At 42.2% G+C, this 13,379-nt stretch overlaps 1 protein-coding gene across 5 annotated transcripts in view; it reads left to right on the top strand.

Moving 5' to 3' along the window:
• Positions 1-13,379, top strand: part of SOAT1 (sterol O-acyltransferase 1) — an 85,470-nt gene that overhangs the window by 15,552 nt on the left and 56,539 nt on the right. For 4 of the 5 annotated variants that reach the window (XM_052666053.1, XM_052666055.1, XM_052666054.1 and 1 more), the window contains exons 7-16: positions 1,661-1,943; positions 2,492-2,570; positions 3,255-3,336; positions 4,000-4,045; positions 5,132-5,261; positions 5,595-5,692; positions 6,206-6,304; positions 6,578-6,713; positions 7,356-7,501; positions 8,363-13,234. In XM_052666053.1, the coding sequence (XP_052522013.1) occupies positions 1,661-1,943; positions 2,492-2,570; positions 3,255-3,336; positions 4,000-4,045; positions 5,132-5,261; positions 5,595-5,692; positions 6,206-6,304; positions 6,578-6,713; positions 7,356-7,501; positions 8,363-8,419 (1,156 nt within the window). In that variant the 3' untranslated portion in view covers positions 8,420-13,234. Of the gene's footprint in view, positions 1-1,660; positions 1,944-2,491; positions 2,571-3,254; positions 3,337-3,999; positions 4,046-5,131; positions 5,262-5,594; positions 5,693-6,205; positions 6,305-6,577; positions 6,714-7,355; positions 7,502-8,362; positions 13,235-13,379 lie in introns of those variants that run through there. The other variant, XR_008202231.1, reaches the window with a different exon arrangement.

The raw sequence follows: 13,379 nt of genomic DNA, 5'->3' as shown, positions 1-13,379 counted from the left end.
GGAAGGACAAAGGCCAGGGCTGGGAAATGCTCACTCCCAAAGAGCCAGAACTACATGCAAACTATAGAATGGTGCACAAAGTAATTCTTCTTGAGATGCTGTTAAAAGGGGGGGGTGTTCAACTTGATGCTCTTCAAATATCCAGCAATTGTTATTGAGTGGATAGGGAAATTTCAAATGCAGTTAGCTAAATGTTGGGAAGGTCTTACAGATAGGTGTTCTGTCAGTGAATTGTGGATTTAACATGCTTAGTTCATCACAAGGCCTAATGGAGGGGAGCCATCAGTGGGTGTGGACTGCTTTTTTTTATATCAGCTTGCAGTGCTTGGAGGACTGTGTTTAGGGAGAAATAAAAACCAAAAAACCTGAAATGCATTATCAGTCCTTTCTGATTTGAGAAATGACAGTTCTGATACACTGTACTTGTGCTTAAATAAAAATAGACACTTCTCATTTTTTCCTGTGGAAAAATCTCAAGGATATTGGCACAGCCTGTAAGCTTGTGCTTAGCAGGTAGCCAGTTCTGGAAGAGATTGTGAAAGACTGCTTTCCTCACACTTGATTGTTGCCTTGAATATCTTTTTGGCAAGATGTATCTTGTGTGCATGAGTAGGATTGCATGCTTATCTTGCTGATAATCTGTTGTTCAGAGCTGTATTTTGATTATTACCGTTATCTTGTCTAGGTATAAAAGCTGGCTCATGCACTACTGAACATTATTTGGCTAATTCTAACTTAATAGCAATGCAGATGCTGGGGGAATAGACATTTACCTCTAAAATTGGCTAATAGGGCTGGATTATCTGTGATTGCTTTAAAAAAAAAATTCTAAACTACTTGATCTGATAATTTGGATCCGATTTGCAGTTAAGCCTCCACCCTCAGAACAAATACATCTTGTTGGGATGCTTTGCATTACTTGTTCCTTTAATTTGCTTTAGAATTGTTACTTAAGTATTGGTGGCTTTGATAGGCTCTCAGGCTGCACATCTAGTGCATGTTTAAGTTCAGTTAGTGAAATCATGTATCTGGTGCTCATCACTTGGTGATCATCGTTCCCTCTGACTATAATCCTTTTGAGTCACTTCCAAAAATGTCTACTGTTTTCACAAAGCAGAATTAAATTAGGTTTGGGTGCTAGGTGTTAAAATATCTTGCTTCTACTGGGGGGAGTTGAGAAGGCCTCTCTCGACATTAATCTCTTGTGGAGAAGCTGGTTCTTAACATAGTAATGGTAATGTCCTATGAGTGTTCCTCAAAAGCTCTTTTGGGCCCAGTTCAGCTAGCAGTGGATCATTCAGTGATGTGCTTAATTACCAGCAGGGATGACCTTTGAGCATATTCTCAAAGCACTTTCTCGTCTTAAAGATGCACTTAAGCCCTGCTGGATTTGAAGGTAAGGACAGCTTACAGCTGTGCCTTACAGCACTGATGGCATGAGTCCTTCAGGTTTTTATCTTTTGGTGTGCTTGCAGGTGGTCATTTAAATCTGTGCTGTGGGCAGCCCTGTGTTTCTGAGCTGAAAACTGCCTTCCTCGCTACCGTCGAGACTCAAACTGCAATCTGTGTGGTTGGCCTTCTGTAGCCATGTACTGAAACAGAAGCACTTCCTGTTGAAACAGTGGATACTAAATGTTGTCTGTTTCCTTGTGCTTTCTAGGCTGGTCCTTGGGTTTGATCTCTTGGTCTACGTTTTTGGAAAGTTTCCGGTTGTCTTCTGTACTTGGCTGTGCATGTTCTGTGCCACGGTTATCATTCCATACAGCCTTTTCTTCCAGTGGGCCCAAGGTTACAGCAGTTCCTCCCATCGTGTAATCTACTCTCTCTTGTACGGGACACTGTTCACTCTCTTCCAAACCATTGGGCTTGGGATTGGGCCAACGTATGTTGCTGTATCATATGCTCTGCCTCCAGCTTCCCGTTTTATTGTAATACTGGAACAGGTAAGCAACTACTCGGTATCCTTGGATATATTGAAGCTTGTTTGCAAAACTGGAAGGTGATTTGTTTTTTTTTTCTTAAAGAATCAAGTGTTGTGGGATTGTTGTTTGGTTGTGGGTGGTTTTGTTTTTTTTTTTTCATTCATTAAATTAAGCCAGGGCTATGGATGGAGTTAGTCTATGACTTAAACGCGTGGCAGGTCTAATGAGAAAACCTGATAATAGCGAATCTTGTTTTGACGTGGAAACAACTTTCACCTTAAGATTTTACTGTACAATTTTCTCTGAACGTGTATCAAGGCTGAAACTCCATTTACTTCTAGTTGTCTTGTGGATGCTGAGTGCTTTAAAACAACTTCAGTAACCTGTTATGCTGTAACATTGCCCTTTAAGTAAATAAATAAGGGGTACGTAGTCAGCACCTGTTTCTTCCTAGAAGAAGAAATTCCTGGTGGAACGTACAAACTGCAGAGAAACCAAAGTGCTGAATGCACTACCCTGAAACACTTGATGCAAGTTGGTATTAAACTGGTGTTCTGTTAATCTCCCAGGTTCGTCTTGTTATGAAGGCTCATTCATTCGTCCGTGAGAATGTGCCCAGAGTCCTGTCTTCTGTAAAGGACAAGTCTGGTGAGTAGCTTGATTTTAGTTGACAACTGTGCTTAACTAGCTGTTACTCTGAGAGAGGTAGAATCTGAGCTGGTAACTTTGTACAGGGGGGTGATGAGGCTCTGTGCTGACCTTCTGCAGCATCATTTCAATCTGAATTTTTAAATTTGATTTTGGTTAATGAGCTAGATTGTTGCTCAGATCTAAGTCTTGCTTCAGCAGGACTTCTTTCTTCTGCTTTTGTGAGCAGTATGGAGAGGCTGCCTGCTCACTCCTAGTCCAGTGCTTTGGTCAAGTGACAGCAGTTCTAGAAGGCCTCTTGGCAATGTATACCAGAGCTGAACATGAACCCACATGTTGATCCAGGCCTTAAGATTGATCTACCCTGCTTGAGCAGGGACATTGGACTGCATGACCTCCAGAGATCCTTTTGAACCTCATTGATTCTGTGATCTTTGTGAGGAGGAAAGGAGATGTGATATCAGTGTGTCATCACTGCACTGTTAGTCATCCTGACTTGTTAACTGCTCTTGACAAGGGTATTTCCATCTGATAGTTTGCTTTATTCCTTGGGAATCCCCTACCTTTAGTTCCAGCCTGATCTTTTTTGATACACTGAGTGCTGTATATTGGGAAAGAGTACTAGGTAAAAGAAAACTTCAGTAAGCAAAAAGATTGAAGAGTTATTTTTTCCTTTTCTTCCAGGCTCAGTACCTATTCCTCGCATTTCTCAATACTTGTACTTCCTCTTTGCTCCCACCCTCATCTACAGAGACAACTATCCCAGGTAACGTGAGCAATATCAGTAGAACATTAAAGAACTGAAGCCAGTACTAAGGACCCCACATTGTGTCCTATTAAATTAGTTAATTAGAGCTTTCATAAAGTCATGGTAAAGTCAGAAACCCGGCACGGACAAGTCTTGGTTATGAAAACTCACTCCACTACTAATAGTGCTTTAGACATTACAATTCCTGTTGTGTGCATGAACTGAACCAAATTGCCACTGAATATCTAATGGCACCAGTCCCAGCAGTGGACGTGTGCATTGCTTCATGCATTGCTAATTGATGGTCTTGCCTATTGAGTTTGAGGCGGTAGAATGAAGCCTTATAAAACTGAGAACTCATGAACTTTCATGTACTTGTTGTTGTACTTCTATAGTGTCGAGTCAGCAGTACTTTACATGACTATCGGGTGGATCACCACCTCCTGTGTAATTGCATAATGCTGCCTCAGAGGTACTTTTTCCTTTATGTAGTTGTCACAGCTGTCCTACATAGTTGTGAGGAACCAGCAATCTGGTCTAGGCACCTCTTTTTAAAATGCAAGAGGTCAAGGACTTTGAATTCTAAAACTAGTTTTTCCCAAAGTAGAATCAGTAACAAAAGGAGGATTTTGCTGCACTAAGATTCTATTTAGATGTGACATTCTGCATTCTTTATCTTAGGAATCCTACAGTAAGATGGGGCTACGTAGCTACCAAGTTTGCACAGGTGAGTAATACAGCTTTCTGAAGAACAGATATGTCAGAGGTCATCTAAACTGTGTTGCTAAACAGCTTTCCCTTTAGCACTAGTGGCTGTCAGCATGGTGTGAACTTACTGGAAAAGAACACTTTTTAATGATTTAAGAAGAAATTAAAAAGCAACCTTGCTGAACTAAGGATTCTGTCAAAATACATGAAAATGCTTGTTAAACCTTCAGAATGGTGTTTTCTTTTTTTTTGAGCAAGCGGACTTCATTCCATAAAAACTGAAGTTTCATGCCTGTATGGGGAGCACTGTGCTCTGGCCCTCTTTCTTTACTCAGTTTTGCTGTAGTGCACTGGCACGGCAACCTGTCTGCAGATACTCAGGCCAGCGTTGAAATAAGAGGCCTGGAGTTCATTGCTTAAGTCTGACCTGATCTTTACTTCAGTTTTGAGGGAGAACCTATTTGGAACATAAACTTCAGTAGCTTCTTGTGGATTTGTTTTCAAACAGTGGCTTCATGTGATTAAAACTTTTATGGTCTTGTTTTAATAATAAAAACAAGTAACAGAAGGGCCTCTGGCTGCTCACATGAGTATTTGGCTTCCATCAGTATCTAAAGCAGTGGCTTGCATTTTTGTCTTCAACTTTCAGAGCATGGGTTTGTAAGCCAGAGAAGGTATTAGGTGGTTTGGCCTGTTACTATCTTCTTTGGGATTAGGGTAGTTAAGTCTTAATACTAGATATAATTACAGTTATATAATTCTTCAATTAATTCTGTACTTGTCTTGGACCTGGATCACAAGGCACTGTTCCCTGCTTAGTTTCATGTTGCTGTAAGTCTGTCTCATAATTTCTGAGCTGACAGGACTAGGAGAAACTTAGAGCTTCTGTAGTAGAAAATATGACTTTCTTCCTGGCAGTCAACATGCTGGAGAGATGGCTGCTGTTCACTCTCTGCCTGGAGCATTATGGAAGATTATTAGTAACAAAGTGAAATAAAATAATTGATTTGTGTTGGCAGCTGCTGATCTTCTTTCAGAGCTATCAAGTGGCAATGTGTTACCTGTGCATTTCGCTTACAAAGTCAGGCTACTATTTTTGTTCCAGGTGCTTGGTTCGCTTTTTTATGCCTACTACATCTTTGTGAGGCTCTGCATTCCTCAGTTTCGCAACAGTAGTCAAGAAACATTTAATCTTCGAGGGCTGGTCTTGTGCATCTTCAACTCAATTCTGCCTGGTAAGACCTGGGTCTGTGAGTATCTGTCTTTGCAGAAGAGGCAGAAGTAGGGGAAAATAACTCTTGCATCAAGCATTCGTGACAGGCAAGTTTGAACTTAAGTCTTCAAATTGTAGGTCCTGTTGCCACCTTACTGTTGCCATCTGAGATAAGTGTGACCCTGTGCAATAAGAAACTGAAATGGTTTTACTGTTTTTGTGTAGGTAGCATAAAGCTTGTATCTGTCAGTGTATTGGAAAGCCCTTCCTAACAAAAACAAACTTGACTGTGTTACATGTTCCCCCTTACTGCTGAGTATACAAGAAAATCAATTTGACTCTGCTTTGCTTCTAGGTGTACTGATTCTTTTCCTGGTCTTCTTTGCCTTCCTTCACTGTTGGCTTAATGCATTTGCTGAGATGATGCGCTTTGCAGATAGGATGTTCTACAAGGTAAGAAGCAGGAGTTCATAAAGCAAGCTCTATCAAACTTCTAAAACATTACCTTTCGTAACAGAAAGGAAAGCGGAAACTAGAGGGGGTGGTGGTGGTGTTTTCCTTTTGCTTTTTACTTCAAAAAAAGTCCACGGGGTTTTGCTTATCTTATGCCTTAAATTGGTGGTTGTGTTCTAGAACGGTTGTGTTCTTGTTTTTATTTGGTAGTCTGAATTGTTTGTGCAGTAGTAACCCTGTGCATGAATGGATCTGTGCACCAGGCCTACTGAAGAGCTCAGTCATGACACTGTTCTTTTATCATCTCAGCACTGTAGTTTTAGACAAAAGGAAATCTTGATATGCATTTCAAAATCATTGCAAGTACAACAGCGTGTTTTATTTCGTGGTGTAAATTGTTATATTGGCTTTGTATTGTTTAAACATATCAGTCAGAACTTGATAATCCAGAAGAGACCTGTAGGATGTTTGATGCTTAATTAGATTTTTATATTCTTTCAACTTTGCTTCCAGGACTGGTGGAACTCCACATCCTATGCAAACTACTACCGAACTTGGAATGTGGTAGTGCACGACTGGCTCTATTACTATGCCTATAGGGACTTCCTCTGGGTGAGCAACAAACTCATATCTAATTAAATCTTGAGCAAGACGGTGCTTTTTTGAACATGCAACATCACTACTGCTATATTGAGAGGCCAATGACTGGTTTTCCTCTGCTGGCTTTGGGCAGCAACTGTAGTTTTTACAGCATCTGTTACTATGCCTGCAGGATTTTGTGGTTTGACCTTTTTTTTAACAAAACAAAAGAAAATAACTTGCAAGAACCAAACTAAAGCCACAGCAGAATAGGTGAATAATACTTTGTATTCTTCTGTCTTCCAGTTTTTTGGCAAGAAGTTCAAAGCTGCAGCTATGCTGTCTGTCTTCACAGTATCAGCTGCTGTGCACGAGTATGTTCTGAGCATCTGCTTCGGCTTCTTCTACCCGGTTCTCTTTTGCCTGTTCATGTGCTTTGGAAGTAAGTTCCCAGTAGAGTATTTGAGTGGCTTGTGGCATCATTATTGTACAGAATCATCTCATTTCCAAGAGTTTGCAGTTGTGGGTCCAAACCTAGTGAATGGCTTAGAGAAGTGAAGACGTGAATGGGGAGGAAGAGAGCTACGTATGATACCCTGATGGTCGTGGGGCTCTATGTCTTTAGTAGCACTGCTTCCTTTTTGCCAAGCCTTAGTTGAATTGCTGCTTGTCAGCAAGTTGGCAATGATCTTTAAAGTTGTAGTGCAAGACAAGCATTACTTTGCTCCTGCAGCAAGGAAGAGAGTACGTTTACAAGTTAAGGCTCTTGCATTTCATTTTGGGGTGTAAGTGAGAGGGCTCTAAATCTCTAGGTCGCCTCTGCCGGCATGATTTGGTCATCTGCATAACACAAACAGTATTGACACCCAAGCAAAGAGGCATATAGCTGCACCAGCTTGGAGAACTCTTCTGGAAGTTCAGGTCAATTGGTAGCATTTGCTGTCCTGCCAGGCGTAATCAGATATTTGTGTGCTGCACTGACCTTGGGGAAGAGCCTTGTTCTGGAGGTGAAGCAGTGGGGAGGGGGAATATCCAGCAAAAATCAGCTGGTTTCTGAACGGTGCTTCTCATTTCCTCTTTGCAGTGCTCTTTAACTTCATCCTTAATGACCGCCGGAAGGGGCCCATCTGGAACGTGATCATGTGGACATCCCTCTTCCTGGGCCAAGGTGTCATCATCTGCCTCTACAGCCAGGAGTGGTACGCCCGCCAGTACTGCCCTGCAGAAAATGTGAGTGACTGACCCTCCCTAGGGGATAACTGACCAGGCCAGTGGCTTGTCCTTTCTTGCCATGGGGATGGGACAGGGATTAAGTGACGCGAGCCTTTCTGACAGTGTGCTGTATCAGTTCATTAGGAGCTATTCAGAAACTACAGAAATCTCAAAGCTTCTTGTCACTGTAGCACTTTCATTAATATTTTCTATGCAGACAGTATTTCACTTCTTGAAACTGTGACCATTTTTCTCACATCTGAGAAAACATAAGCTACTACTTGCATGTAAACTAGACCACTCATGCCATGTGAGTGTAACTATAGCACTTGGCCATTGAGGTCACGGGAAATTTTTCTAGGTCTGCAAAAACTGAGCCTGTTGTGCTCCTCCTAGGCTAGAGTGGGTGACAATAAAAATTGCTTAGCTCTTATCAGATGTTTCTGTAGTTCTTTTTTTTTTTTTTTTTTTTTTTTTTACCTTTACTTACTCTGACACTTTCATGGCATTAAGAGTCATCTTCCACATGAAACATTTTACTCTGCTAGTTGATTTCAATTTTAATCAAAGGTATGCTCAGACAAACTCAATTTTGAGTCTCATTTAAGTGTTTACTATCATAAATTGTGGACTCCATGAGACAATATGCTACTATAGCAGATGCATCAGAACTGTGGATAAATACTGTGTAGGGCGGGAGGTGGGCAAGGAGCTTGTCATGTCTGCAGCTAAACCTGTGCCTTTCAGAGATAAGAATAGAGTCTGAGGTGTGGAAATGTGGTTTGACCTTTCTTGTTGGGGAAATTTGACTTCAGCAGATCAGACCACAGCTGGTGCTGTTTGCCTGTGACTAACACACTGCCTCTCTGTGTTTTGCAGCCTGTTTTCCTGGACTACTTAAAGCCTCGCTCGTGGTCGTGTCACATGCAGATGTAAGAACTTGTATGCTCTGGCCATGCCATCACAGAAGAACAGAGTTTCCTCCACGTATTTGGACCACTGACTAATTCACTGCGGACTTTTTCTAAGGGAATTTTTGCCTCCTGATTATTTGGGAGAAACTGTATCTTTTAAAAACAGTACTGAAGCAACCCAGTTGAACTGGATTGCACCAGGCTTCATAGGCAGCATCTGTCATGTGCTGCCCTCCTTTGAGCCATTTCCATGCCAGTGAAACATTATGCTGAAGGTGCAGTCTACTGGAATCCTACTCGTCCTGGGGTCCCCCAAGTGGCTGCTCTTCTGGGCAGTCGTCCAGTCAGATTTGCTAGTAGCTCATGGTTGGCTTCCGTCCATCTTCCTTGGTCACCCCTTTGCAGTTTTTTTCTCCTTTTTGGTAACGGGATGTCTACAGAACTTCTATTCTTTGTGATCTTGTCCGTTGCTATGCCACGGACAAGTGACGGAGCAACAAGTTATTTGCCTCCTTGCTGTGAAAATAGCCAAAGCATTCCTGGATGGCTTTGAACTGCATTCTATGTACAATGGCTGCCTAGGGATTTCAAATGGGCAGAGGAAGAGGGTATTTTTGTGTGTGGCTGTGTTGGAGAATCAGCTCTTTCTATCTTCAGAAGCAGGGCACAGTATGTGCAGTTTGTCTTTTTTAAATGGAAAACCTTGGTTTTCTCTATGTTTGTTAAGTTTGTAACTGACTTTACAGCTTTTTTGTCTTCTGAAAGCCCTTGTGACTTGAGGAATGGATTTCTTGTAGCTCTTCCTTTCCGTTGCTCACAGATAATTACAGATAATTTTTTAACACAATTTACTTAAAAGAGCTTTTTCTTTTAATTTGGCAGATGCTTTAAGGTATACAAATTAAGGCTTTCTGTAGTGAGAAAGATTTGAAATACTATGACTGAACTGTAAGAAAATGTGATTGACTTTACAGGTACATAGTGCATTCTCATTTGAGATGTCTGTGTTGGGTTCTTTACCAGCATGTCATGGTGCCCCTTGCCAACAGGTACTGTAGCAGTCTCTATCACTGTCAGTGGGGAATTAGGGTTGACCCAGCAGTTGGAGTCAGAGCTGCTTTTGCATCTGCCTGTGTCTGCCCTCATCAGTGAGATTTTTTTTCAGCTGAAAATAAGTTTTCTACATATTGCTCTCCTACTTCTGAAGAGGGAGGACATCTTCCCATAGACACTGCTAAAAGAAGCGCAGTGAATTTGGTCTTTCAGTATGTATTTATAACAGCAGCTATTCTGTCTGAATTAGGCAGAGCCCCTTCAGCTTCCTTGCACTGTCAGATGTTAAGCACAGAAAGGAACTTAGATCGGGTTTGGGTGCTTATCTGTTCAGTTTTCCTGAAATCGTAGCTTCCATTATTGGAGAAGGAAGGTAACCTGCTAGTTTATCTAACTGTTGTCACCTTGACTTCGGTCATGGGGATTCTCTTAATTACTCAAATGTTCTTAATTGCCACTTCTCAGCAACAGCTTTTCCTTACTAACCTACAGCCCAGGTATTAGATACCAGCAGTAATGGACTCGTGGACCTGTCTCCCACTTAAACGTCTTTTGGGCTTCTCTTTTTATTAACCTGAGTCAAAAGTAAATTCATGAGAGCTAGGCACTACTTACTCTTCCAACTTTTGAAATGCCTATAAGAGGAAATGCTGTGCTTCAGAAGGGATGCTGTCAAGTCAAATTTGCCAAATTGCAGGCTTGCATGTGTTGTTCTCATCTAAAAACATCTCCTACCAGAACTTGTCTGAAACAGTTGGGTTGGCTTCAGAGGAAGGAGTTCATGTGTGTAACCAAACTTGGCAGTATTAGTATACAAAATCCCAGGAATGAAATACATTACTCTTATCTTGTTCAGTCTGAATAATCCTAAGTCTTTCTTTCCCTTTCTGCTTAGAGGAAGGGATAGAAGTGCTGGAAGAACTGAACAGTCACTCTCAAATCCAGCTTTCTTCTTTATAACACAAGGAAAGCATGAACAAAAGCAAGTAAACCCTTTGGCCAAACAGCTCTATCACTTGCTTAACACAGGGTAAAATTCAGTTTAGTACTTTAGAGCTGGTGCTTGAAACACTTATATACAGATATGATTGTACTCAAACAGGGTGTGATGGTTTTGGAACTCATTTTTTTCTTCTTGATGCCTGTGTCAGGTCTCAGTGTTCTGAAAAGAAATAAAGTCCTGGCACTTTGTGCCAAGTTGTAGTGTTGCCCTTGCAGCTGGCACTGTGTCATATCCCTAATGAACAATATCAGCATTTTCTGGGTCAGTATCCTTGGTGTTGGAAACATTGGTGGTTCGAGCATCTGGCAAGCAAAAGGCAACCAGGATGGGGTGCTCAGCTGTTGGCAGGGGTCTGAAGATTTTTGACAGGTTAAGGTTTTCAGCCTTGTAGATCAAGGCATCTCACAACTGTGCTGTCAGGGAATTATTTTCAATTTCATAGGGTTTTTTAAATTGCTTTGAATACAGGCTTACATTCGTTTTTCTGGAGGGGAGAATACTGAGTCCTTTGTTTAATTAGTCTGTTATAGTATGCTTGTTTGCTTGAAAAGAGCTTACTTAGACCATGAGTACCAGAGCTGGCGGTGTGGTGTTCTGGTCAAGTAAGTGAATGTTAAGGTTTATAACCTGCCCTTTTCAAGTTTCTAATGGTATATGCTGTTTTCTGTGATTCTTTCCAACACAAGAATTATAAAGCTTGCTTCCATAGTAACTCTTTTAAAGTTTTAAGGTGGGAAGCGTCCAGCTTTGGAATGGCAGCCAGAACAGCTGCAGCTCATTGTTCAACATCACAAAAATCAGTGTTAATGTTGTGAAATATATCCAAAATCTATCCCATTATCATGCAGATAATGGTTTGTTCTCAGGAAAACTGAATCTGTGCAGTCTTCACGCCTTGTACGTCCTTTCTGTTAGGATGTTTTTGCTTTCTGCCTTTCAAAGTGAAGCAGCCTCACATTTGAGCTGTTAACTGTATGTTATCCTGTGACTGCCACCCAAATAAGGCATGTGGTACATGCTGTGGTGGGAGGGGGGAGATCCTAATGTATTTTTAAACATAAAATGGTACTGACATGAATCAGTCCACCTGCCAATGGACAGCTGAGCTGTTTGAAATCCCACCTTTTGAATGTAGTTGGGCTGGAAGGATGGCAGTCCTGTGTGTGAGCCAGGAGCAGGCCCACATGCTCTACGGTGTCCGGTTTGTGAAGCAGCTCTGTGCTGTGCCTCTGACCCAGCTGAGCTCACCCTTGTCCTTTCTGGTGCTTGCAGCCAGGCCAGCTCCCCCTTCCAGGGTGAAGAAGCCATTGCTGTCTCTTCATCCAGCAGCGGTGTGGCAGGGAAGAGACGTGCAAGAAGAGGACTGCACAGCAGTCACCTGCTGGCCCCTGATACCAGCAGTCCCACGTATATGCAACCTGTACTGTGTTCTGTCATGCAGAGGAGCCGTTTATAATCTACTGTATTACAGCAGTTGAAATATATTTTCCTATTAGAGGAGAAAAAAAAAGCCAAAACTGTCTCGGCCTGTTTCTTTCCCAAGGCTCTGGAGTAGTTTGGGATGAGGGTGGCAGAAGAAGAAGGGGAAGGGGAGTAGGACTGGGCTTGGGGCAGGGTCACTGTGGGGTTGTTCCTCTGGGAGGGGAACTGCTGTGAGAGGCTGCTTCCAGAATGCAGGGATGGCAATGCTGTGTTTCCATAGTGACGGAGTCAGTGAGGAGCTGCCTGGCTGGTAATAGCTGGCAGGTATGGAGGGCTCTGCTGCTCCCTGTGCAGCGTAGGAGCTGGAATACTTGGGAGGTTTGGGAGCTGCTGGTGTGCAGCAGAGGCTGCATGATGATGGCTGTGGGGTGGCTAGAAACAATGTGCCCGGCTCCAGGCAGTCCCTTGCACAGCCTCTGTCCAGTCCAGCCCCTCTCCTAGAGGAGGGAATGGTCTTGGAGCTGAGGAAGAGGTGCAAAGGAGCACAGGGAAAGGGCCTGTAGCTCTTGGAACAGACCAGAGTTTCTAGCCTCTCCCAACTTAACCTGTATTAAATCAGAACAAGTGCCAAAATGTACATCGTGTTGGTGATTTCTGCCTTTGCTTTGGGCCTGAAATGGGTTTGTGTGCCAGGAACTTAATGTGCTATTTTCCAGCTGTGCACCACATGCTTGAAGTCAAGTCTTTTCTATGTCCTTAAGCTGTAGCAGCAACAGAACAACACCATTAATCAATCTTCCTATCCTTTGTGGTGAGAATAGAGTGTACTGCCAAGCACTGGTTTTAAAAAGGAGCGAAGAGTGGGAGGAAACCACTGCAATGTATTCACCTATCAGAAGTTTTACCCTGTTTTTCTTTGGTTACACCTATGTGCACGAACACATTTCTGTGCAGTCAATGAAATGCTGTTAACCTATCTGGAAACCTCAGTACAAAAGGATATAGCTGATAAGGAGGTCAGAGAGTATTTATGAAGAACAATGTGTATTGGCAAGGGTAGGCTTCACGTGAGGGTCCCCGGGGGCTGTGAAATTCATAGAAATAAGCTTTTTTTCATTGGCAAGCAAGAAGGAAAAGCAGTAATGTTAATGGAGAAATTCAGTTACAATTAAGTCTCTGGTTCAGTTGTTAGATGTGTAAAAGTAGCAGTTAACCCCATTTGCAAATGATAAAATCAAGCACTCTTGTGCACGTAGCATTTGGAGAACAGAACTCTTGTGATGGTTTCATTAAGTGCACTGAGCTATCATTTTGTGATGCTAAATGTTAATAAATTGCAGAAGTTGTATTTGACCTAAACACCTTTGACTTTTCTACATCTATGAATCAAGTTGATGCCATGTCAGTTATGAAATGTATTTTTATGGGTCTAAGTAGATAATGAGTAGGGTGGTCCTTCAGGCTGTGCCCTCTGTAGAGCCAATAAGAGCTTCTTGTTGGGTAT

This window comes from Tympanuchus pallidicinctus, unplaced genomic scaffold (genome assembly GCF_026119805.1).
Source record: "Tympanuchus pallidicinctus isolate F22 unplaced genomic scaffold, pur_lepc_1.0 scaffold7, whole genome shotgun sequence".
NCBI classification, from domain to species: domain Eukaryota; kingdom Metazoa; phylum Chordata; class Aves; order Galliformes; family Phasianidae; genus Tympanuchus; species Tympanuchus pallidicinctus.
Note: the sequence above shows the minus strand (reverse complement) of the source record. Positions and strands in the feature narration are given on the sequence as shown.